We start from the raw sequence: 27153 nt of genomic DNA on the forward strand, positions 1-27153 counted from the left end.
CATGAACTCATTTCCTGTCATGTTGAGTGAAACAGTAGAAACAGACGTTATTCATCGACGCGGCGTGAAGGCGGAAGCATCACAGGCAGACAGCGCGTCCATAGGAAAAACATTTTATTGAAAAACATTTTCAGTTTGTAACAGACTGGTGGAATGTGTGTCATTTATCCTCACTTTGAACGTTGTTTTAGATTTTTGAATGTTAAAACCATTTTTCACAGCCTGGCCATCTCATACTGCAGGGGAGGGGGGAAGAGGGCGACAGCCACCCGGGAACCATGACGTGACTAAAGAAAACGGGGGGAGACGAACAAACAATGCAAATATAATACTGTGTTACTTACAAACTGGACTGAAATTAAATCCAAAACAGAACAAAAAAAGAAAAAAAGAAACTAATTCAATAAATATTTATGGTACACACTTATGGCACAAATATGCAGCAGTCGGTTTGGCAACTTTTCTCTCATTTTTTTTAAACCAAATTACCATGAAAACAGTGCAAAAGGGGAGGGAGTGGGGAGGACACGGGCTTTCCATCGAGCGCTAGCTAAAATACATAGCAAAAAATTCAAATTTTATACAAAACATCTTACTTTAAGAGTTTATAAAAAATGTTTTATTGGGTTCTGGTCAATATTTACATAAGCTATTTACCAAAAAAGTAGTATGCTCTGTTTTACTGAAGTGTATTCCATTTTTTCTGTACTTTTTTTGTCCATTTACTTTCCTAAAAAGGTGAATAAGGCTATTGTAACAACCCAGGATCCATATACAATACAAACATTAATGTATTTACAGTTTCTTACCTACAGAAGTACGGTGCAAAATTACTGAGTCAAGTGACCAAGGGCTGACCATACGAGCAAGGCATTTTACAGTAGCCTGAGGTGCTTCTCCTAGCCCGTGTGCTAAGACTCTCACAGCATCGCTACGACATTTCATAACAGGTTGAGCCAAACCTGGTCAATGTTGGGAGAGAGTTAGTCGAGTGGCAGCTATGAAAAGGACGTCAGATTCAAAGAAACTAATAAGATTGTCATATTCTGCCGCAGACAGACAGCAACTAAACAGCCAGTTCTTTGTTGTATGTGTGTGTCTTTTCATCTTTTCTTAAATACCTGTTCAGGTGTGATTATATGCTTTTTAATGGTTTCGTTTTTCACAGTTTACCTTTGTACTACGGCACATAGTTCAGACAGAAAAGGTTAAAAGAATACTAGAAATAATGCAGGAAAAACAAACTAACAGCAGGCTTGTGTGACGAACTTTGCTAGTTTTGTGTCATTTGTTTGTTGTTACATCTTTCAGTGGTTAAGAACACTTTCCATAGGTGTTTTTTTTTCTCAGAATTGATTAAAAAAATAAATAAAAATTGCATATTTGCAGATTTTGTAGCCTCTTAGAGGCACAAACCTCAGATCATACAAGGCTTGGCTTTTCGGTGAAATTTGATGTTCTTCATGAACAAATGACAATGTTAATGATGGGCTGATACATGCTCGGGGGGCAGCTTAAGTCACGATTTTGATCCTAAGCCAAAGATTTTAATGGATGTGAAGTCACTGAAATATAGACTTGCTCAACACACGCACACACGCACACACACATACACACACATGCACAGAGAACATGAAGGGTGTGTATGAGGAGAATCGGGGGCACTGGGTGTTCATGGGAATTTTCCTTTGGGAGATGCTACACTGAGTGAGTGTGGGAGACACAGCTACTCTGCCCTTGTGTACACCAATGTGAGCTATTTTTGGGTCAGTTAACCCTGCTGCCCTCGGGGCCGGGGCCGGGGCCGGGGCCGGGGCCCAGGCCGCCCTCCCCTGGCCCTCCTTCCCGGGGCCGAGCCCTGCGTCTGCGGGCGATGGGCCGTCAACGTACGGGACTCAGTGGGTCGAGAGATATCAAATAATCAAAAACCTAGATTGCATAATGTGCACTTATACCATAATATATTAACATTACTTCTTCTTCTTCTTCTTCTTCTTCTTCTTCTTCTTCTTCTTCTTCTCCATACCGCCTGACAACACCTGTGCTCTATGTGTCTATCATAAATAAATTCTGCTTTTTATTTATTTTTTTTAATTTTTCATCTTTGTAATGTCCTTTTTTAAATGTACATCTATTTTGTAAAAAAAAAAAAAAAGAAGTAAATGAAAAACTCACAATATGGAAATGCTAATGGAGACTGAGAAACAGTGACAATGTAAATAGATGTCCCTGTGCTTTTTTCGAACAAGAATAGGAGAGCACCGGTCACGGTGATTTTGGGCCCTTCGGGCACCCTTTATCATCACTGGACCCCTAGGGGTAAACATTACAGTACCTAGAGCTGTTTCAGCCAGCTACGCTAACCTCAACTAGATCTTCGGCCTCGTCTTCACCTGACGCAAAAATCGGCAGTAAGGCGAACTGGATTTCTTATTGCCCCGACGCCTGCCTGTGAAAAGCCCAGGTTCTCCAGAAGCTGAGGCGAGCCCTCGTGACTAAATCTGACGGGATACAGCTGCTCTCCCATCTCTAGCTATCACTGTGTCTCTCTCTGACCGCTGTGAAGAGTGGAGGTACCAGAAAGGGGTTAAAAGTGCTGCTCTATGAATATGAAAGTCCTCCACTCTTCCCAGGAGCCGCCTGGGCAGGCCTGACATGCACCCTGTCCCCTAACGAGAGGGCGCGAAACTGAAAAGACCCTCACGCCTTCCTTTCACGCCCTCGCCACTCCGAGACACCGTTGGGTCACTTGTGTTTGAACGTCACGTACATTATGACATGTCACTAAAGGAAAAGAAAACTTCTACCTGCATTCCAACTACACCAGGATATGAAAACCAGATCCGACCAAAAACAAGATCAGTACAAAAACAAAGTTTTTCCTTAAAACCTTCAAGTAACACGTGAAAGAAACGGTTGCTGAAAGCGTGTCTGGGAATGAGGAGAAACGGTGCAGTCCACACTTAAACCCAAACAGTTCACATTGACCGGCGAGACAGTGTGTCTGTGCGAGTGGGTGAATGTGTGTATATGTGATGGTGAGGATGTGGGTGGCGGGTGAATGGGTGATCTCCGTGAGTCAGTCAGGAAAGTCCCAGAGAGGATCGGTGTGAGAATCTCTCTCCTTTTTCCTCGTCCAGCTGGTAAATCCACAGAGTCTCTCCGGCTAGTGAGCATCGAGGGAGGGCGGCCGTTCATTGAGTTCACGGTCAGCCCATGTTCTCCTTTACCTCTCCTCCTCACTCGGTTTTTTGTCTCTTTCCCTCTCTTTTTCCGAGCAGTAGTCTCTCTTAAGGTGAGGCCAAAAATTCATTCCCCCTCCTCTCGTGCCAGGAAACCGTCACGTCCATACATCCGTCTGTCCATCCAAGCAGCGTCTAACTTTACCATCGCACACGCTCAGTTCCCCTCAAACGCCGGCCGCGGTGCACAAAACAAAACAGGGGGCCACGTCGGCGAAGGAAGAGATCGTCTCTCTATTTCCCAGCAGCCCCAGAGAGCAGCTGCAGCAGCGGCGGCGGTGGCCTCCTCTCCGGCCCTCCGCCCGCCCCGTCTGCGCCAACTGCGACCAAACCGGAGCGACAAGGTATCAGCAAAACTTCGAGAAAGAAAACGATAGTGACAAAACATCAGAGGAGAGGAGGAGGAGTCGACAGAGTGAGAGAGACAGAGAGAGAAAGAGCAAGAGTGTCCACGGGCATGTCGGCGGCGTCAGGCGAAACACAAATCCCGCTCTGCCCGGGGGATTGTTCCACTTCCTCTCTTGCTGTAAAAAGTTCCACCTCAGACTTTGTAATAGATGTTGGCCGGGCTCTGAGGCGGCATCTCCTGCACTATGTAGACCGGGTGGCCGTAGTCGCCGCTGACCTTCTCGTAGTGCGGGCAGAAGACGCTGTCAGCAGTCCTGAGCGGGATGATGATGTCGCTGGGCTCCGAGCCGTTATTGTTTCCGCCGCCGCCGCTCCGTTTGGGCGTGGCCAGGGTGCTTAGAGACAGCGTGGCGGCGTGCTGCGGCGAGTGCTTGCGGTGCCGCCGCCTGTACTTGAGCAGCAGCAGGACCAGCATGATGATGATGATGATGAAAATGACGCTGCCCGAAGCGATGCCGACAAAGATGGCCACCTCGGAGCCGATGACGCTGGAGGATTTTCCGTTATTGTCGTTGTCGTTGCTTTCTCTGGATGCTACACCTGAAAGACGGAGGGAAGCAGAGGTGAGTATGAGGGCAAATCTGCTCTGTGTGTGCAGGTTTACTGAATATATGAAAACCTGAAGTTCCATCATAAATAACACAGACTCAGCTCGAAGAGTCGAGGATTGATTAAAACAAACTACTGGAGCTTCCACAAAACGCCATCCGACCACGTCTGAAGGCTTTAAACCTGTTCCACAGTGGTCGCACTGCAGAGCGTGCCTTCACAAATCTGATATTCATCTAAACAAGGACGCTTTTGGAAGATATTTCCTCGAAGGCGTTCAAGGTTTTGCCCATAAGAAGAGAGAAGCTCAAATGAGGACCAGTCACTGCGTGAAGTGGGACGGAATTTGGAGAGTCCCGACAATGTGATTCTGACAGTGCTGCAATTCAGACATCAGGAAGGTGTGTGTGTGTGAGGCATAATGACGCCTGTAGAGGAAAGACAAGGAGGCGGCAGCGTTGTCTTTAGCGGCATCTCTTTCCCTGCCCCCCCCCCCCTCCTCGCAGTCATTTCATCATGTCACACTGGAGCTGTGAGGGCCGAGCCAGCAGCACAGTGGCTGAGAGTGAAGCCTGCCTATAGAAGGCTTTTGTGTAAAGGTCACGTTCGATCGGTGGCTATTCAAATTCAGAAGGTGAAGACTGCAACCTTGAAACTAGGGCGAGCGCAGCCTGATAGGAGATACAATGGCTGCGGTAGATACAGGTAAATGGCACTTAGATAAATTGCATTTTGAAAGACATAAAAAGTAACTTAATTTTCTAACTAACAGCCCCAGAGGGAAGAAAATAAGAAAGAAATATTTGATGTCATCATGAGACATGAATTATGAAAGCCAAGCTGTGCTCTGACTCCCAGCGATGCACATTCTGGTCCACGTCCAACACTCAGGGGCCGACGTGTCCTGCTCTCCCCGGGACGAGAGCGCGGTCCCTGAGCGGGCGGGATTACTGCGTCTCCCTGTCTGCCGCCGCTCTCCTGAGGGCCTGCAAGTGCTTTTGCTGTGGCAGGGGGAGTGGATGCGGGATGGCAGGCGGCCCGAAGCAAGGACCCTTCCCTTGTTTTACAAGGGGATTATGCTGCCTCAGACGCTCTGCCCACAGCACTCTGACGCCCATATGCTCCTGCTAGCGGCCGGGATGGAGGGATGAGACACGAAAAAGCACGAGAGAGGGCAGGAATGGAGAGAGCAAGATGCTGATGCCTACAGTACACGGTGCCAGCAAGGGTTTATCGGGTGGGACGGCAGATTTGCATGCTCTGCGTCTGACAGATTTGGGAGTGAAACCAGAAAGGTGGGGCCACGCCCTCGATGAACCAGGACGCAGGGGGACGGACGGCAGGACTGTTAATATAGGTCAGCTTGTTTTTGTTCTCGGGCTTTCCTGTTTCTCTTTTCTGCTCGCTGCGGAAATTGCCGGTCTGATTTTCTTCTCAGGAGATTTTTAACTGCAATATAATAGCAGAGATAAGAGTGGTCTGCACGAAGCCGCACGTCTGTCTGAGTTGTGGTTCGGTGAAGAAACAAGCGTGCGTCTGTACGAAGAACAGGTCGTTAAAAAGATGGCAGACAGCGATCAGATCATTTTCCTGAAAATGTCACTTAAGCGGCGGGTTAAGGCTGGAAGGGGGCCAGCGTGGAGATACCTTATAAGTCCTTGAGAGGCCGGAGATGCCTATCAGTTTTATGGGCAACATTCAATTACTGGCTGATGAATCGCTGACCTTTCTTTCCTTCACTTTCACACACACACCCCATTGACTCTCACAAACACACACACGCACGCTTAGCGCTATCTGCTCTTAGCTGGCCGAACAGTCATCCGCCCAAATGCCAAATTGTTCTAATAAATCCTCGACTCAATTACCGCTTTCCCAGGATTTAAGCTGCGAACAGGTGAACTCACCTGGTTTCTCCAGTACATCGTTGGGGTTGTAGGAATCCTTGCCATCTGAGTGCTTGGGAGAGTAGGGTACTCTGGTGGGGTTGTCTTTGGGTGAAATAGGGTCAGAGGGATCTGAAAAATGCAGACACGATGCATCGAGTTAATGAGGAGTTCTTTGTCACCGCAGTGTGCGTCCATGTTGTTAACAGTCATGTTTCTGGGCGGGTTCAGATCAGGATGATCTGTCTGCAGCAGGTCACAAGGAAACAGATTTCTTACAAAAAGGCAAACAAACACTCATTTGAAAATCTTAATTTTGGAAGAGTCTCACTTAATTTGTCTTACTTGTCGACTGTCTAACTCATATTGGCCGGATTGCACTGATTGGGTCATATGGATTTTGCTGTGCACACTTGACTTGCACAGGCAGGAGGAACAATAACAGCCATCAATCACTCCTTCAACGTACACACAGGCATGTCAGAACTGCACGAAGGTAACTCTCCTTTCACTGATTCATTTATATAATCTTGAAAAAACATTTCATCCCTGAACAGCGAAATGTGTGTAGAGGAAAAACTGGGAAACTGAAGCTCATCATGCAGACTTGACCTGACTGGAGGAGCTAAAGGCTGTTTTTGGTTGGGAACATTTGGTTCTAAATGCTGCGAACATGTCTGTCAGTGTATCTGTTTTGTCTTCTAACGCTGAGCAGGCTCCAAAACGGTCACGCTAAATGTTGGAGTAATTCACTGCTGTTAAAACCACGAGTACTCTCAGGTTGAGCTGCGCCGTCAAGCTCAACCGCACCGAAGCTACACTTAATATTACATTTCATTTAACGAATCCGCTGATTTGTCAGCAGCTCCTCAGAAAGCTGGAGATGATTTTCAGCACTGTTAAGTGGCAGAACCAATTTCCAGGCCTGTAAATCAGCACCTGTTCTTTTCTTCCTCAGAGTGCAGCAGCTTCGATTACTTCCCTGACCTTCAGCCATTCTCTAAAGCGCTGAAGCCGGTGTTGACGAGAGGGTCAGCCCCAGGAAAAGACCACTGTGGGTGGCAGCCGGGCAAATGATTTCTGAATAATTATGGCTATAATCAAGGAAAGGGTCCGTGCTATCTGACTGTGTGTGTGTGCTGCAGATAGTGTGTAGACTGCTCGCTCGGGGAGTGTGTAGGTGTCACACACACAGCTTCACAGCTCATGAGCATTAGGTGTTTGTGTGCACCTTCACCCTGCATGTGCAGAAAGCCTTCGAGTGCGTGTAACAGCAGATGCTTCAAGTGCACGTGTGCGTGCAGGCATACACAATCGTGTGTGAGCGTGTGTGTATGTTTCAGCGCATTAGGGCTTCCGCTAGATTACATCTCCTGCCCCCTCGCAGCCCCAGGTGTCATGGAGACGATGGAGCTGTATGCTGCACAGCCTCCTATGACCTTATTAGGACATTTTCAGAGGCTCGCACAATTTTACAGAATGTACGAGCGCTGCATCGCGGCTGCCTGCTCGTGCCTGCGGGCGCTCACCGCTGTAATTCAATAATACAATACTCACTTTGTCCCACTTTCATGATTATCTTCATGGACTTGGTCTTGCACACTCCCCCCTCCTGGTTGTCGATGCCCTCCATGGTGCCGTTGGATGTAGCTACGGCAGACAGAGAGAGAGGAACAAGGTTAGAATCAGCAGCGAGCATTTGGTGCAGAAGAGACGTGTCAGGGAAATTGTGTTGCCATATATGCCTTCAGCCTATCTCGGAAAAACAGCCAGTTCCCAAAGACAACAGAGGCGCTGAAAGCCTTCCGCCGAGGAAGGATATGAGTCATACCCCCTTAATAAAACCACAATTCACCCGTTCATCACCTCAGCCGCTCCACTCCGGCGGAATATTTCACATCCCCAAAGTCAATTAGCTTGAGTAATTGTGACTGTAATATCTCTAACTGTGCTGATGGGCCTCATGAAGGAGGCAGTTAAGGGAGGTGAGGAGAGGGGAGACACTGAGAGGGAGAGAAACCACGACGACTGCCTTGACAGTGGCCATCTTGGCAAGCCGCGGGAAATTCGCCGGCTTATCGTGTATTAGTGCTAACGACACTCCAGAGAGTGGTAGCCGGTTATTAAAGAACACACTTTTGGATTTTAAAAGCCCTCAAATGCTCAGATCTAAAAGGCAAACTTGCTGCCAGGCTTATGAAGAAGGAGAGATCTGCTGACAACATGAAAAAAAAAATATTCAGGGATGTCAACAGGAGGGGATGGTTTAAAAAAACAGGGCACTTCTCCAGGAGAGGCAGCGAAATGAAGGCAACAGAGGGAGGCGGTAAATACCTCAATGGCCCTTAGATGAAAAGAGCTTAAAGGATCTAAAAAAGCATTTAAACACAGGAGAAAACAGACGTGCACCGCTTAAACACTGTGTTTAAGGGACAGCAGCAGATGTTGGGAGAGGAATCTGGAGGGGTGGTGCGAGACATCCCACATGTGACAGGAGCAACAAAACGGGCCTGCGAGCAGATGCTGCGAGGGCCGTCTATAAAAGGAAACCGCACTTTGATAAAAGAAATCTCTGCTTGTGTCAAACTTGTACAGATGTGGGCCACACGCACACAAACACAAAGCTGCCCTGCCGCAGCTCCATCGGCGCAATGCTTTCAAGCCCATTAGCCGCCGCTCCGCCTCCCTCCTCGCCTGCTTTTATGTGCGCTGCCCCCGGAGGCCGCTGGGCAGAACTGCAGCTAGCTTGGACCGTGAGTGGGACAGGAAACAGGCGAGGAAGGGGGAGGCGGGGGGAGCGGGGCTTGTGGTCTATCAGGTCAGTAACACAGAGGCTAACGAGCTGCCGGGGCTTAGCGGCTTGGCTTCCCGCCAGCGCGCAGTGGCCCGCATTCACTACGACTGACCCCCATCCCCTCCCCTCGGCTTCCTCTCCAGCCTCTCCTCCTCTCTCCCCTCCCTTGAACCCCATCATCCTCAGTTTCCTCCTCTCCGGAGCGACCACCTTGCAGCAGCTCCCTTCTTCTCTGAACCTCTTTACCCTGAACTTGCCGCCGCCCCTCCTCGCCGCCACCTCGACACATTCCTGCTGCAGCCGAACGTCGTCCATCAGCTGCGAGGGAATTGGAAGGCAGGTGCTTCACTCAGATTCAGATTGAAATAGCTTTGAAAAATTTCACCCTGCATAGTCTGCCACTTTCTCTTTCTCCTCCTCCCAGCCCCTTTTCTTTTTTTCCTCCTTTTCCGCCCTCCCAGCTACCAATCATTTTGATCCGAATCCCCTTGCTTCAATAAGACGGTGATGGGAGCGGACACAAAGAGCATGTTAACAAGGACTCCCTCCCTCCTTCCCAGCCTCCATCTCTCCTCCTCTCTCCCCCCGTCTCCTTCTCTCGCTGACCTATGGCTTTCCAGTGGAGACCGAAAAGCACATTACAGACAAAGCTCCTTAAAGGCTTGTGCTCCTGTGTGCACGTGTGAGCGTGCATGTGTTCATTTCATAAACCTGTTAGCACAACACACATGAATTTTACAATCCTGCAGGATGTCATTAACCATCTCAACACTGTTTGCTTTATGAGCGGCGGCACGGCGGTGGTGTGTGTGAGCAGTTGTGTGATGTTGAGGTGCTCAAAGCCACTTGTGCCTGAGAGGTCAGAGTTCAAAGGGCGTGAAGGGCGCTGAACCGCACAGAAGGTGTATGTAGGTCTCATCTGCCACATACTTCACCACTTGTGTCACCTCCTTCCTTCATTCTCTCCTCCCTTCCTCGCTCCCTCCTGCCTTTTGGCCCGTTAAATCATGAACACATCAGCACCCGTCTGCTAAAGAAACAGACACATCCTCCTCGTCAAGCCTCCAAAAGCATCTCCTTTAAACTCGGCTGCAGCGTTTCCTTGACATTTAGAGGAAATCGAAATCATCTTTCAGTCTGGAGTCATTTTAAACTTTAAATTCTTCTTCCCCTTTAAATGCGGAGTAAAACACACACTCACTATGCCAAGGCTGCAGTCCAGGCAAGCCTGACTTGGATTTAAACAGAATGTGATTGTTGAATCGGCTAAGGCTGGCTGAATGACTTGGCCCTCCTCGGCCCAGCCAGACAAGGCCAGGCTGGACGGGCTGACAGACTAGCTGGCTAGAGTTAACCAGCTAATCCTTAATGCTGCGGGAACACGTTGGAGGAGGGGGCTGGGGTAGACCTGGTTCATACAAGACCCTCACAAATGGATTTAGTCTCCAACTACCGCTGGCATTACAGCAGCAGATAAGACTCAAGGATGGGGGGGAAAGGGAGAGGGGTGGAGGAACAGAGGGAGGAAGAAGGAGGAGAAATAGTGAGAAAGATTAACCCGCTGCTTCAGCTTGTGTGACCTTCTGCAGAGACTCACAGAGAAACAGCGAGGAAAAAGAGAAGCTCCCTCTGATTTTCCTCCATCGTCACTGTGAATTACAGAGTCTGTTTTCTCACTGCTGACGCGGTTCAGACCAAAACCTGGTCCCGTGAGCACAGCCATGCAAAAACAGGCCCTGCGACAGGGAGAGAAGGCCATCAGGAAAAATCAGTCAGCGGCTGTGACAAAGCACCGCTCGAGACCAAAGCGACAGCTTGAGTGGGCCGCTAAAAAATGTTCCAGTGCGCACACACACACACACACACACACACACACACACACACACATTTACACTCACACTCACACACACACACACACACACACACACACTCACCTTCAGCCACATGTAGTCTCAAACAAATGGTAGAAGTGTGTCAAAGTGTCCTCGCTTTGAGTGTCACACACACCTGTAAAAGTAGCACTAGCATACAACGAGCATGCAGCACACCAACCCCACCCCCCACATTGTAAACACACCACAAGCCCCCCCTCGCCCCTTCCCCCCCTTAACTTAATTTACCCTCCATAACTTAATTTAACCTCCTTAACTTAATTTTCTCCTGTTTATCAAATTAAGAGAGTGGAAAATCACCCTGCGCTTAATGAGACAGTCAATTGTGAGCTGCAATCCAGATATTTCCTGCTTGCTCCTAATTTAACCCGCAAGAAAAACCTCCAATACTGCAGATACCTGCGCTAGCATGTGCAGCTAGTTTTAGAGTACCACGTGGCAGTTTGGCTAACGTGACACTCAAGTGTTGTTAGAGATTAACGGCATTTTTCTCGTTTTAATTAGCTGTAAGACAAAGGTTTAGTTTTACTGGATATTAAACAGGATATCTCATCGTTCTGCATGTCAGGTTTAAGATTTGAGCTTTTTTTACAGATACTTAACAGAACTGTGAGTTAAAACAAAGTGAACTGTCTGTAGTCAGTATGAAAAGCCTCGTAAAGCTTGAAAAAACTGCTCTTTGAATGCTGCTTTACTACATTTGCCAAAAACTGCAGGGAAAATGAATACACAATGCACTGCCGGAAGACAATGCTGGGCCGCTCATAAACAGTGAAACAGAGCATGGCAACAACTGAAGAGGCAACTCAGAAAGACACATAGTAAGAGGAAGAACAGAGCGCACAGTGAGAGAGCTAAAGAATGGACGGATGGACGTGTCCCAGAAAGACAGAAAGAGAAGAAGAAGACAGACAAAGGCAGCTATAATCTAAACGCTGAGCGTAATTGCCATCCGTCGGGTTGCTGTGGAGCGTGAAGCCATCATCGCAGTGCCGAGGTTACAGGCTGGTTAATACCCATCACCACCCGGCGCCCTAATCGCCCGTGACAGGGGGCGCCTTCGCATCTCGACCCTCAGACACAGGCTGGGGCAGAGCCGGGTCACCACAAACACACAAACATGTCAAATCCCTTAATTAAATCCACTTAAGTTTAAGTTACATATTTAACACTCAATTACGGCAGCAGTGATAAGTGGTTCAATTATAATTTTGGGTGGAAAAAGCACAGTTTGACTGGGAGTTGTGGAAAAATCCACTTGTTTTTAGCCCGTCGCTGATGAATCCACCCATTTTCATAATGCAATAACGAGCATCAATCTAGCGCCGTGAACCTGGACGCACTGGAGTGAACAAAGAACCGATCGTTTCAATCGGACGTTTCAGCTCATTTTAAATCCACGTCAGAGTTAATGAGAGGAGTTTCCCCCCTCGGCGCTCAGGTTAGATCTACACGATGAGGCAGCGGCGAGGTGACCGAGCTGTTTCCTGTTGTGACCGAGGCAGAGGGTGATTAAAGCCTGATGAAATGTCTGCTCTGACTGTAAACTCAGCCTTGTCCTTCTTCTGCCCTCTTTAGCTCATCTCTCGTTCCCTCTCTTGCTATGACCCCATTCCCTTTAGCTCCATTTCTCCTCCCTCCCTCCCTCTCTCGCTCTCTCTCTTCAGCTCCCTTGCCTTTTCCCTCTCCCTCCTTCCCTTCCTCGTTAGCTCCCTTTCGCTTTCGTCACTCTTTCTGCCCCCTTTCCCTCCTTATTCATCTCCCTCTCCCTCTTTAGCTCATGTAATCATCTAGCTCACTAGGTTCTCGGCTGCAGGCCATGCTGCCGCAAACAATCACATCAGACTCATCTGCTCTCAACTGGAGCAGCATTGTGCACGGCCACTTTCAAAAGGCACACGCACGTGCGCACACACACACACACACACACACACACAGATGCACGAATACACAAACGTGCACGCATGTAAGAAATCTGCAGATATACAGCAGCCACTTCTACGCATCCAAGCAAACACAGGACACAAAGTCCAAACTCACAACCACACGGAATGCACACACACACACACACACACACACACACACGAGCTGACCATGAATACACACTGATTTACACACGTGTCCTTTTTTCATTGGTGCACAGGAAGCAGATCAGACCACCTGTCAGTCTTCACTGCGGGACAGTGCAGGAAGAGACAGTCGAGCGCTGAGGCCTGATGTCGCAGCTGTTTGAATCCAAAGACGTGGTTTTGAAGTTTGGGGGGGTCGAGCGTGCCCATCTAATCTAGGTCTAGCCTTGGCACAATACTCGACACAAGGCAGCGCTAATCCAATTGGTGGAGATCCGTAGCATTGATGTGGGGGCCTTGGCAATTGTGAGAAGAAATGGAGGATTAAACGGCGGTTAATTAATTACGTATCGAGTGCTCACTCCAAAAGACTAATGAAAACCTCACGGTGAACTTTGTGAGGCAGTGTCACACTCGGATGGATCTTGGACAGCAGTGCTGGAAGGGAGGCAGGGATGGGACACACACACACACACACACACACACACACACACACACACACACACACACACACAGAGGCACAGATAACAAGATGGAGATGCTGTCTTGTAGAGGTGCACAGGGCAAGTCAAGCCATGAGTATGTATATGTAGGCTATCTATTAATTCCCATACGTTGTTCACCCAGCACGCAGACACATGCAGTTACGCCCACGAGCAAACATTCGCACATTGGCTCACTACACTGCAAGGTATAAACAACCATGAATCCGACTCCGCCTACGCACACCTCTGCGCGTTTCTCTCATTCTGTCTCTCTTTTTTTTTGGTGTTTGTTTGTGCTTCACTCTCGGTGTTTACCCATGCACGGCTGGAGCTTCTCCAAGCGGCCGGTTCAAAATAAAAAGGAACGGCACTAAGTACACAACATAGCGCCACAATGCAACTGCAGTGGGCTGTTAAAGCTGCAGAACTGGGGCCAGAGCTAGCCAAGAAGAGGCAATTAACAGCAAAACGAGACACACTCCAGTGGAGAAACAGCTCCCTCTCTCCCCTCTTTAGGCTGCACATTAGCATTTTTTGTAGCTGTGAAGAGAGGTGGGGAGGCGGCAGAGGGGTGGGGATGTCGGTGGAAAGGGAATTTGCAAGAACTGCAAAATTGGATTTTCCAACCCCTCTTTTTAAAGTTAGGAGTTGAACTTCCCCACCACTCTTTCTGTTCCAACTTGTCGACTCGGCAGGCTGATGAAGAGGAGGGCTTTGGGAAATTGAATATTCTCGTCTGCTCGGGTTGTGACGGACAGCCGCAGATAGAGTGAGGAAGACTGTTGTCACAGGACGTTTGCACCGGTGCTGCTGTGTGTGCACAGAGAACCTGCAGCTGCGGCCTCCTGAGGGACGACGTGCATGTGTGAATTATCAACGTTTCCTCTCCAAAGCACACGTACCTGCACTTTTCAATGTCCTTCATCAAACTGAACTTCACGCCATCTTCTGCTCTGATTCTGATCCTCCACACCGTGATCACACTCAGCGGCAGGATCTCAGGCAGAGCAGCGGGAGAACAGAGGTAAGTAAACACGAGCCCCGGCTCATCAATAATTAACTGCGGCGTTTGGGTGGAGGGAGCCGAGGAGGAGTCGAGGGAGGTGATCGCGTCTGCGCCCCTTCAGCCAGAAGCCTTTGTAGTCCTTCAACACACACAAACCACATCTAACGGCGTGCTCGGCCTCTGCGGGTGTGGATGCTCGTGCACGTGTGCTCTTGCACAGGTGTATCAGTGTGTGCGTCCACCCCGGGCAGGTCGCCCCGTGCACTCTATGTGCCGCTAAACTTTTGCACTTGTGAGTCATTTTCAAGGCTCTGAACTGCTTTATGTGTTCCAACATATTTGTCAGAATACATGTCACACCTGCAAAACCACAAAGTACCTGTTCAACTCAAACACAGCGAGGCATGCCGCGCCATGCAAATATCCTGCAGCTATAACACATTAGTGACAGAGCAGCCACTGTTGCCTGTTTGGTTTAAAACTAATTTAAGTAGAACTGAATGAGCATATTGTGTCGCTGAACCTGTTTTTCTGAAACAGCTGCTTGACAGATCTCTCTGCGGGACTTCAGAGTACTGCGGAGCTCAGAGGAAAATTTGAATTTGCAGGAGTCGTCTACTGCAGGCAGTTTAAAGTGGGATTTATACAGTACGGTGCACTGTTGCCGTGCATATTTGTTATGCAAAATGCAACTTCCTCTACCATAGTGGATTGTTTGGATGAGAAGAGGTATTTCCTGCTCGCCGTTCCTCCTCTTCACTCTCTTTCTTTCTACTCAGTCAGAAATATGGCCTTCCACTACTGTGACAGCTCACAGATGGCTGTGGCAGAGCCTCACAGATGGTCCTATCTGCGGCGCACCCCCCATCAGCACCACACAGATGGTTCAGTCCACCTCCCATGTTTCAAACCAGGGGGCCGTCACTAAACCCCATCAGAACTTCCTCCCAGGATGGCGTTAGTACATCACAGGCAATCGGCAGAGCGGAGTGGCCACACCTGCACCATGACACTGGGTGATGAGTCATTTCTTAGCCAGAGGGATGAAGGGTGACTGTGAGGAGTCTGAGCTGCCTGGGGTCTCACAGCTAAGGACCCTTAAAGGTTTAATATGCTTTAATCAAAGCAGGCGGTCGTCCGAACTCCTACAACAGATGCTGTGTCACGATCTGACTGGGTCTTTGAACATCAGAACAACCCCGAGCAAAGTTTTCCTACAACTCTGAATGGTTATTTTGTGATTGGGTCTCGCTAACGGGTTGATTTCTACAAGAAGTAAATCCCACAGGGAGAATCTTTGAAAACACTACAGACTCCTTTGAATGCATAACTTTCTATCTATACGCTCTCGAGGGAAAAACCATCTCTGGATACTTTTGATCTGTGATGTTCAAGAAACTCTCAGTTGTCTGGCAATGAAGCGACTTTCGCCTCAACCTCAGCCTCATTTACCTCAGCCTCTCATATACCTCAGAATGCCCATCTGCCACATCTGGGGAGGCTGTGTGGACTTGCACTGAACTGTATGTAGGTAGAGCAACAGTGAATGCAATGCTGACTGAAACGTCCGAGTCTTCAAAGAATGACGCCTCATGCTGATGTCAGCACATCTATCTGAGCCGTTATTGACTACAATGAGAAAAAATGAACACCACACTCCAAATTTCACACACAAATTTGAGGCATGTCACCAGCAGCTGGATCTTAAACCTTGCTGAACTGTTTACGGCCATTTTCCCCTTAAATTATGCAAGGCCTAATTTATTATCCCTTCAGGGAGAGACAAGTACTCACAGATGATGTAGTAGTCTCTGCCCCTGAAGAACTCCAGGCCCCACAGATTCGGGCTGAACTCCTGAAACTTGAGGGTGAACTTGACGTCCTGGTCGGGCTTGACGCAGTTGAGGAGCGGCGTGTCGGCCTTGGTTATGGTGCAGCTCTCCAGCTGCTCCCTGGGCACCATGTACACCTTGTAATACTCCACGCCATCGGTCACCCCGCCGTCCACGCGGGGGCACACAATGTCCAACTTATCCCCGATCTGGGGGTACAATACCACGCCTTGGCCTTGCACGAATCTGAAAGGAGACGCAGGGAACACAGCAGAGAAAGAGGGATGTTAGTTAGCTGCAGAGAAACCGATGATAAGTCATTCATTATGCATTTCAGATTGGAGTGTTCGCCATCGAGCCTCTCCAAAAAAAAGAGAAGTCGGCTTAATTATTGATGTGGTAATTACTGATTGTGTCCATTAATTTTAGATGATGAAGGATAATGGCGGATTGTGTGATGTATGCATATGTGTGTGTGTGTGTGTGTGTGTGTGTGTGTGTGTGTGTGTGTTGGGTGCAAAGTGACCCCATATCTGAGGATGAAATCACGGGGCTTTTCTTCAGCGCTGCGGCAGCGATGGAACGGAAGAATAATTAACCGGATAAACGAGGAGAAGGCGGCACACATCCCGGATGCGAGCGGAAATGGCAGAACGGCGTTGGCATACAAAACAGAAAATTAAAAAACAATAAAAGCCCATCTTGGTGAAGCAAAATCACAACAACAGGAGCAGCAACACACACACAGACAGAGCGCCTGGAGGGGTTTGACTGCGAGTGTAGTTGAATTTCCCTAAATTCTTCCCAAAAGTAAAATAACGCTGCCATTTAGTCTCCAAGTACTGAGAGCCCCTGCAGCATTCCTGTGACTGCACACACACACTCACACACACACACACACTCACAGCTGGAGCTCGAGTTGGAGGTGAAACCTTGTATTTATCTGCTAAACGAATTTGCCCCACGCTTGAATACAATTTGAAATGTTAACCGTGGAGACCCAGGAGGATTTTTTATGGCGCGCAGCGAATCCTGGTGCAAGTAAATAAGACAGGAACGCAGCGCAAATACTCATGAACATCGAGTGGGAGCATTTAGGTTTAACATATGCACTCTGTGTGTGTGTGTGTGTGTGTGTGTGTGTGTGTGTGAGGATGGATTTCAGGCCTGGAAGGTGATCTAGATCTTAAATAATAAGCTGATCAATCGATTTGAATTCATTTTTCAAACATCAGCTGTGAGGATTTTTTTGGTCAGATAAGACATTTGATGATGTCACACTGGACTTCAGGGAATTACGGGTATTTTTTCTGTCACATTTTACAAACCAAACAATTAAATGATTAATTGAAAAAATAAAGATAATTGCAGCTGCAGTGAACTTCGTTATTTCCAGTGAAATAAATGAGAGAAAAGGAGCAGATCGACTGATAGATGACTTAATAAATGATCAGATTCTGATGATCAATTCTTCTTTTTTCCTGTCCTCCACGAGCCAGCAGCCAATCATACATGTGTGTAACACTGTAAACACGAGTGTCTTTAGGTGTGTGCAGGCCAAGCATCTCCACGTGAACTTTGACCTCTTTTCCTGGAAGACAGAACAGGAGAGACGCGTCGTCTCTTCGCTCTCCCAGTGAGGACTGAGCACCAGCGTCGGGCTTCGACTGGTTTTTTTCTGACTACAAAGACAGCCACCGCGGGGCGGCAGGGGAGCCTTCACACGGGGGACCGGTGGCAAGGCACAGTCGATTCATAATTAACAAAGAGCTAAATGAAATAGCGGGGGGAAATTCAGCCATAATCAGTTTAATACGTATAAACATGCAGCCCCGTCACACGCGCGCTCTTTGTCTTTCAGACGTGCAGGATTTCTCCTTCTGCAACAACAACGTGCATCTTCTCCTTTGCTTCCGGCGTGAGCACGAAGATGAACGCGCACACGCGTACACACAAACGCAGGCTCACGCTCGTGCACGCGGCGGCTAACTAGGCCGAGCGAGCATTTTTCCTGCCCCCTGGAGACACACTCAGCGGCGGTACAGTGCGTCCACTGACGGACACAGAGAAGAAGAGATGTATGTCTATGCATTGCAGCGCCATCTGGCATCATCTTATCGTCTGTGTGTGTGTGTGTGTGTGTGTGTGTGTGTGTGGGTGTGGAGGAAGGGGGGATGAGAGGGGAGAAGTAGAGCAAAGAGAGAGAGAGATAGAGGGGAAAGGTCCTCAGAAAAGCCTGGGGGGGGGGGGCTTCATTTCTACACAAACGCTGTGGAATTGTATGTGTATGCATTAACCTTGCATGTGTGTGTGTGTGTGTGTGTGTGTGTGAGCATCCATTCATGCGTGCAAGTGGGCATGTGTGTTTACACAGGGGTGAGCGCGTGCATGCATGTGCTTACTTTAAATGTGTGTGCGTGCGTTAGTGTGTCAGTAGCGTGGCCATTATTTATCCAGAGAGGTTAATCTAGAAGTGCTTCAGATTTAGCTTCGCTTCCATAATGAGGAGAGGTGAGCAGCAGCTCTTCGTCATGCAGCTCCTCGTCTTATCGCTCTGTGTGTGTGTGTGTGTGTGTGTGTTCAGTCAGGACACTTTTAGCTGCAGCCACAGGGAAACAGTTAGCCTGTCTCACCATCCTAAAGCTGAGCGGATTGTCTGTCTGTCTGTCTGTCTGTCTGTCTGTCTGCAGCTGCACAGAAGCGCTGAATCAGCTGCTTTTCAATGTAAATATATTGGACACATAAAAACACATGTTGTTGTTTTAACATTTCTCCTCGTGCAGGTTAAACAAATAAGAGACACTGTGGATTAAACAGCTTTGGAAGCCTTTTCTCTGTCCTTCTGCTAAGCTAGGCTAAACACACTGTGAGCGTCGCTGCGTATTTGACAAACAGGAATAAAACGGATATTAATCTCCTCTCACGCTGAACAAATTTCCCAAAATTGTCTCAATATCGAAAATTAAGACGGCTGGAATTAGCTTTAGCTTCAGTGCAGTCAGGGGGAGCAACGGCAAAACAAAACAAAATGTCCGACAGCCAAATTCAAGGCGACCAGGAAGTGAAACTGTGACAACAAACGTGCACACGCAGACACACCTGCTGCACGCACGCATACGTGGCGAGCAGGTGAATCATTTCATTTTCACTCCTGCTCCGCTAGCATGAATGCTATCTCTACGGGAGCTAGCAGGAGACTTAACACACACACACACACACACACACACACACACACACACAGAGGAAGTGTCCTCAGCCGTCCCTCTTACACACACACTGTGAATATGTGCTGTTTCCTGTTCGTCCACCGTCTTTACGGCTCAAACCTGAGCTCGGCCTCCACCGGGGGCGAAGAAACACCACAACAAACACCTCCTTCTCTCCTCCACGCTCGTGTTTTAGCCAGCTGACTTACAGCAAAGTCCTGATAATGAAAGCATTCAGTGAGTGCTGACAAAGAAGAATAAAACTGTTAAAATGTGGGTTTAAAGATAAGCTGCCAAGAGGCTGATCAGGGCGAATGTGAGCTATTCTGGATTGTCCCTCAGAATAAACACAAAGGGAAGGGAAAATGGCGAGGAACGCGAGAAGAGATGAAGACAGAGATTGTCGAGTCGGACACTCATTCATTTGTTCCGCTCCTCCCTCAGCGCGATGCTAAATGAGCGTGTTGGACACCAGACACCTGGCTCGATGGCAGCCATTACAACAAAACAGCAGGTACACGAGGTCACGGCGACGGCCGAGGAGCCCGCTCGGCCCCGCCAGGACGGAAAGGGTGAGCAAACGAGGGGAGGGGCGCAAAACAAATACCAGCCTGCGCCGCCATCTCATGATTGTAAATGCGTTTGACCCCCACCCTCTTCTGGCCCCCCAGCCTGCTTTAAGGCACACTTGGCCCTTCACCCCTCCTGTTTCCCAGCGCTCCTCCTCAGCTCCTCCTCAGACTAAAAACCCCTTCTTCAGAGCATCCCCCCGTCCCCGTCCCCCCCACCATAAATATTCCTGAACCAAAGGGCATTTCAGTGCAGAGCAGAAGCATTAAAGGCTGTTCAGTCAGTATGGAAACAACGGACGGCTAACGACTGTCAGCGTGTTCGCTCATGAACGTTTAAAGGCCGCCGTCCAGGCCGCTGAATGTTTGTATGTTGATAAAATAACTTTTCTTTTTCTGGTTATTTTCTTTAAACACACGGCAAATTAAACTTTATGAAAAACGTCTCACTGCTTTAAAACAAATTCGTCACGAGCGTCGAAAAAATCATCGCTTTGTTTGAGAAATATCTGCTTTACGTTCCAGGCTTTTATTAGCAGCTGTGTGTGTGTGTGTGTGTGTGTGTGTGTGTGTAGATATAAAGAAAACACAAATTGTGCCAAAACAAAGAATCAACAGCTGATTCCTTTGAATTGTCCAGATGAAAACATCACGTCTGACTCGCAGAATAAAGTGAAAACAGAAAAGCTTCATGTTGTGAATCGAATCATCCATTAATCGATTACGTTTATTTTAAACATTCGCTGCTTCTTAAATGTGAGGATTTGTTGCTTTTGTGTTTCTTATCGTTTTAAACTGAATATTTGGGGGTTTGAACTTGTGAAGTGTGACTAAACACTTAATGGACAGCTCGAACGGATCAGACGAAGCTGCAGTCTGAATCTCTCGCTCGTGTTTCTTGCAGTTTTCTGTCGTGTCACGCTCAATGAGGGCGGCGCTCCCCGAAAAGTGTGACCCTGCAGAGGAGGTGAGGAGAGCGGCAGATACCAGCACTTCCTCCTCTCGTCACTGTTCATCCCTCTCTCCGCTCCCTCCGCCTCCCCCACCGACTGCTCCGACCAAGCCGGCAGAGGAGCGAACAGAGGCCGAGCCGAGCCGCCGGCCTCCCTCCTCTCATCTCTAACCACGCTGTCAGGACATTTGGTGGGAAGGTGAGAACAGCCACAGGTGGCTGAACTCTCTCCACGTCTGTCAGAGCGAGAAAAAAAGGCCTTTTATGATGCTGAGGAGGTTTTTATAATGAAATGGCAAAATCAGACAGCAGCAATTTTGGGCGAACAAAAAGCCCTCGCGGCTTCGCTCAGGAAAGAGATTTTAGAGCTGTGACTTTGTTTGTGAGGGCTGGGACTTTTACAAAAGAGCAGCACACACATCGATGAAATGTTCTGTTTTGTTTGGGATCTGCGGGGTCGTAAATCTGACGTCGATGGCACTTTTCAAACTGAGTGAAAGTGGAATTAAGGCTGCTTCTCAGATCCAGACGCACAGGTGGGCGACATCTGTTTTTCACTTCATCTTCTCACCACTCTTCTTCACCTTTAGGTTTGGTGTGTGTTTTGGTGTGTGTGTGTGTGTGTGTGTGTGGAGGGGTTTGGGGAGGACAGAGGAAATGATTGGGGCAAAAGGAAAAAAGGAGGAGGAGGAGGAGGAGGAGGAGGAGGAGGAGACCTACTTCCTGAGAGGTTACGACCGTCGCATCTGTCGCCAGTGAAAAAACACCAAAACCTGAGTTCAGTGGTGCGCCTCTGAACCTTTGTGGCCTCTCTCTGTTTTCCCTGCATCCTCCTGTCTGCACATCTCTGCCCCCCCTCTCTCCTCTCTGCCATGTCTCCCTTTCAGGCTCTCTTTAAACCACTGGATTGTTGGATTTGTGTGTGACAAAACAAAACCGCGGTGGCCGCCCGGTCTAATCCCCCATCCGAATCTCCCCTCCGCTCTCTTCCTGTGGCCCTGAAGTTATGAGAAAACAAAGCGGATGGAGGGGAGGGTGAATATTCACAGCAGATCAAGAGCAACTGTTTGACTCTGAATCCCAGCTGCAATGTGAGGATTCATTAAGGCGGCAGACAAAGAGGCCACGGCGAGGCAGAGCGAGGGTTAATCCACCGGCGATTCTCCGCAGCGCCCCGGCTTTCGCCCTCTGTTGGCCGAGGGATGGAGGTCTGTCACCCAATCCCCCCTCGTCCTCTCTCCGGTTCCGTCTGCGCTCCGTGCCTTCGGCCCCACCTTTCATCCAGTAATCCAGGCCTGTGGGATCTGAGCAGGCCTAGACATAATTACCCTCCTTGCCCCAAGGGGCCCCGGCGCTTTCTTCTCCCCTCTCTGTTTCATTTCTCTCAGTTTTCCTTCTATTCTTTCTCTCCCTGCTCTTTTATTCCACAATCTTAATCATCAACCTTTCTCTTGGCAGTAATCATTAAAAAGCCACGTCAGCCTCTGTCGCCCTGTGTCGAACATGGCAGCGTTTCGCTTCCTCTCCCTCAGTTTCTCCCTCGCTGCCGTCGATGTAGTTAAATTAAAACAACTGATCTCTCTCTCAGCTCCAGAAAGAAAAGGGAAGAGGCGAAATTAGAGGCACTGCGGGGGATTTGGAAGGAGGGATAGCCGGAGGAAGAGGGCGGGCATCGTTACGACATTCAGCACAAGGCCTCGTCAGTCATTCATGATGGACCTGCATCTCTGTGCCCCCCCTTCTTAACCCCCCTGCATTCACAAAAGGACCCACAGAGGTGCCCCCGTCACTGCCCGGTCACAAAGGGTCTCTGGGCTTCTATGTAATCTCTTAATGAACTGCATTGGAAGAGAGGGAGCGCTCCTTTTACATAAACCATGTAAAGCAGGCCTCTCTTTTGTTTCTCCCTCCCAACTACAAAATGGATTACCAGAAGAAGGAGGTGTGTGTGGTGTGATGTGATGTGTCTGTGTGTGTGTGTGTGTGTGTGTGTGTGTGTGTGTGTGTGTGTGTGTGTGTGTGTTGGGGAGGTCGGGGGGTGGGGGGGCAGTGGAGTCGTTCTCTTGTTTTTTTTTTCTTAGGAGGTTCATGCATAAGGGCAGTAAAGTAGTAAAGCGCAAACAACAATGAGGTTTAATCGACACAGCCGTGGGCCCTGCGGAGGGATTTTTTTTATAGATGCACACACACTTAGTATACAGAGAGAGAGAGGCTGGCTGTTTCTTTATGCTCTCCCCCGGCCTACACACACAAAGGCATTAGACTGGCCCACAGCCTTCACATTTCTAACATTCATCCTTCCCTGAATAGTCAAAGAGGAGGACTAACACAAACTAAGAGGGACGCGGAGGCAGGGACAACTTGGGCTGTCGAGCATATTGCTGACCCGCTGAATAAAGATATTCACCCTTTGGGGTTCTCTGTTACTGAGGAGGAATAACTGACACGCAGGCATGAGGACTTTGAACGAGCTGTGAAAAGGGATAATCAAAAGTTTGGGTGCTTTTATTCAACGGACGCTCGCAGGAAAGTTATTTATCAGACATTAGCTGTGTGAAAGCCGAGAGGCACATTTTCCATCCTGAGATTCTACCAACGTCTGCTCCCCCCTAATGACAATAAAGAAATTCAAAGTTTTCTGCTTCGTGTCAAACGTCTCAAATATTCTCAGCTTGTATGTTGAGCTGAGGTTCATTTCCGCCGCAGAACTTGAACTACAAACTGTTCTCTGCTGCAAACAGAGGCAGAAAGGGGGATTTAGCTGAAAAGAATGAGGTGTCCGGTCACACAATGATATCACTCTGTGGCCTTTTACCTCTGAACTCCTCACCCAGACAGCACGTAAAGAATGCGCACATGCACACGCTAATTCCGCGGAATGCCCGCTGCGTCTGCGGCAGCCCGAGGCCTATACTTGCTCCGAGGGTGGACGCGCTCTCCTCTTTGTTTTTTCCTCCTTTTCCAAATCAGAAGTGACGCGCCAAGTGAAATGACATACTAATTTTGAAGGGCTGCAGCTCCAAAATGGAGCAGGTTTCATGTTCTGGCTCTGTGAGGAGGGTATTTTAAAAGCAGCAAATAACTTGTTGGGTGATCTCTTTATAGAAAGAAAGCTTCCCGCAAAGCAGGCTGCAGTGTGTCCTCACACAGCAAGACATTTCTCTGCACTGTGTCCATTTGCTGTGATAAATTATCTGCACACATTTTTGTGCTAAAGCCATTTTGGGGTTTTTCTTGTCGTCACCGTCAAATGGGACCTTAACACAACCACTGACTGCATCAGAGCACAGAACCATCGGGGCTGAAATATATGGAGAAAATATATAAGGTTGCAAAGTGCATCCTCGACGGATAATAAGGGTCGTAAACGCGTTTGTGTTGCCTCTCTGTCGTGAAATGAATTACGGGTATACATTAGTGCGTCACTGGGCGCACAGTCTGGGCCGGGACACAGATGGCCGTGGCAGTCAAGAGGCGAGGAGGCCGAGGCCGCCGCATATAGAGCATCGGAGCTCTGTTTACGCCACAACACAGCAAATCCTCTCTGCACATAGACCGAAAGACCCGGCACAACAAACAAACAAACAAGCGAGTGCGCGCGGTTACGCACACCGCAAGTTAATGTTTATTTCCAGCAGCCACGCAACAATAGACACCTGTTAGACCATCGTCGCGTCTGCATTGTGTGTGTCTCACGGAGGGAAAACAGGAGACGGAGAGGGAGAGGGGCTTTCTGGCTGCACGAGGGCCAAAAGCTGAATTATTGAGCGAGTTGGAGTTTGGCCGTGACGAAACCGCCACAAAGAGGGGCGCCCCCCGCAGGGCTGAGACCAGGGGTGTCGAGGAGGAGAAAGACACATTATTATTTGCTGAAAAAGACTTTAACCGCCTCTCTTGGCCTGCAGGAATATTTAGGAGGCACATGGAGGGGGGAGATGATCTTAGACAGATGAATGTGATTTGAAAAAAAAAACAAAAAAACCCCCAGCTCGCCTTGGTTCCTAATAATCACCACCTATGGTTTTAGATGCACGATTAATAAAGAAAATACACACAACTGCATGTACGGGACCTCCTGAAATTCCACATCACATTTTACGTTCAAGCTTCTGACGCATCCCAGAAATTGTTTTAAACGGTCGGAGAGCTGCGGGCACGACGGTCTATTGAAAGTTTTCACCACAGCGACCATGTTTCCAACATAATCCGCCCTAAAATTTGGCTCATTGTTCAGTTAATTATTTAATTCTGTCCACACAAAGTGTTGGAAACCGCGTCAGAGCATCAGAGGCCCGGCGGAGCGTCCCAGCAGCTCCATGCAGCCTCCGCCTCGTCATGTTCGGATCCATTCCTCCTCACTTTCTCCTTAATATAATTTTCATCACGGAGGATAAAAATAACATTCAATAATTGATCCTGTGGAAACACATCTGCTAGCAAATATACGGGCCTGCTAATGAGCTCAATACAGCTTCAAAGGTCTGCTATTTTTACCAGATTCGGGCCACTGACGCTCAGATATGAATTACAATCTGCCGAGTCCAAGTTATTAATGACTGAGGAAGCGAGGCGTAAAGTTACCTTCAAAATTCATTTTACTTCAAACCCCCAGCGCACAGCCACATGTGACCATCTGCACAGAAAGCCTCCAATAAACAACAATAATCGATGGATCGCACTCGGTACTGAGCCGGTTCTTCCTCAGGCGGGTTTGAGTGCTGTGGAGTGCCACCATGACGCACGGCCGAGCGGGCCCCGGCTGTCCACTGCGCGTAAATATTCCCCAACGGCGACAAGACACAAACAGTAAATCTACCAGTACAGCGCTGCAGCAGTGAGCAGAGCTAAATACAGCTTCCTTTATCTTGACAGGTGTTTTGGATGATGGCTTTATCATTTAAGGCTTCTTTTTTATCCTGCGTGGTTAACCCCGATGCTTCTCGGTAATAAAAGCCCAAACTCATTTCAAAAGCTGTGGGAGCGAAGCTGCAGAGCGGGTACACATTCATTTCGGATTTTTACGAACCGCTGAGGTTCTGTGAAAACTCGGCGTGCAGATGGTCGACTCAGCCCAATTTATTCTGACAAAATCTCACTTTCGAGCCGCCACGGTGCACTGTCGTGGAAAATGACTGCGAGAATAACAGCGAAGGTAAATTCTAATTTTCAGTCACGCTACTCTGAGAGCTCTTTGTTCCACTGAATGTGAGCTGAACTGAAGAGCTGTCTCTGAAAAAGCTACCCAGTGTTAACCCGTTTTATTTTACGTATACAAGCCAAGGGCGGCGAGCAAGCCAACATAAAATTGCAAGATTTTTCAACGGAGTCTGGCATGAAATCGTCTCCACACGGGAGAGCGTACGGCTCTACGGGGGCCAGTAATCAGCGCGGCTTGTGCTCTACTTACTTGGTATTTGTTGTGTTCCAGTAGATGGACTCCAGGATGAGCGCCCGGCACAAGTCCACTTTGAAGGCAATAAACAAAACTCCAAAATAATATCTCCACATCGAGTCCCCCATGGTTAGCCTGCGCGCCTCCGGGTGGGTGCACAATCCTTCTCAAAACAACCAAATATGTCCACAAAAAAATAAATCAGAGGTCAAGCGCTCCAGAAAGGGCTGACGGCGGCAATTTCTTCACCTTATATCCCGATCCAGTGGGATGCGCACGGACCACAAACCCAGATCAGATATACGAGAGCATCTCCAGATGAGAGACCTGCTCCAAAAACCAAAGGCGCACGGCAGCAGTTCATTCAGCGGACAGTGCGTATATATTCTCCCTGTTCAGCGCGCAGACTTCAACCCGCTGTAATACATCCCTCAGAGAGAAAAAGTGACGGTGTCCGCTGTGGACCGGGCGGCAGATGGAAATCAATACAAATATAAATCCCACTGCGTTACAGTCCAGCAGTGCACGCCAAAATCCAGAGCGGCAGCAGAGAGAAGGACAGTGATGGCTGGTGGTGGAATGGTGAGATATTCCCCTTTCAGCTGGTGCTGGTGGTGGTGGTGAGCGACAAACTGTGGGTGACAGCAGCAGCAGAATGAGAAGGGCGAAACAATGAGGTCGGATGGTCAAAATTAAGAAAATGATCAAATATGAGAATGAAAGAAATCAAAGGAGCTGGAATGGAAGTTCTCATACTAGAGGTCCCCAAAACGAGCGCTGCGGCTGGTTCCTGCAGATCCGTCCCGAACGCCCGCAGACGACGCAGGGGTGATGCCTCAGCGCTGCTCCGAAACCTGGATGGAAAGTAACT

The 27153-nt window shown here is 48.6% G+C and overlaps 1 protein-coding gene across 2 annotated transcripts; it reads right to left on the minus strand.

Annotated features, from left to right (window-relative positions):
* Positions 1 to 97: 97 nt before the first annotated feature.
* efnb2a (ephrin-B2a) lies at positions 98 to 27153 on the minus strand. Of its 2 annotated transcripts, XM_076746932.1 has the most exons (6): positions 27039 to 27130; positions 26298 to 26914; positions 16126 to 16409; positions 7643 to 7735; positions 6107 to 6217; positions 98 to 4190 (listed from the first exon to the last, which is right to left on the minus strand). In XM_076746932.1, exons 2-6 carry the CDS (start codon positions 26408 to 26410, stop codon positions 3784 to 3786), a joined length of 1008 nt encoding a protein of 335 aa, XP_076603047.1. In that variant the 5' UTR covers positions 26411 to 26914; positions 27039 to 27130; the 3' UTR covers positions 98 to 3783. The 2 variants fall into 2 exon arrangements, with proteins under 2 accessions (XP_076603047.1, XP_076603046.1); XM_076746931.1 differs by having other exon boundaries at positions 26298 to 27153.

This window comes from Chaetodon auriga, chromosome 13 (genome assembly GCF_051107435.1).
Source record: "Chaetodon auriga isolate fChaAug3 chromosome 13, fChaAug3.hap1, whole genome shotgun sequence".
NCBI lineage: Eukaryota > Metazoa > Chordata > Actinopteri > Chaetodontiformes > Chaetodontidae > Chaetodon > Chaetodon auriga.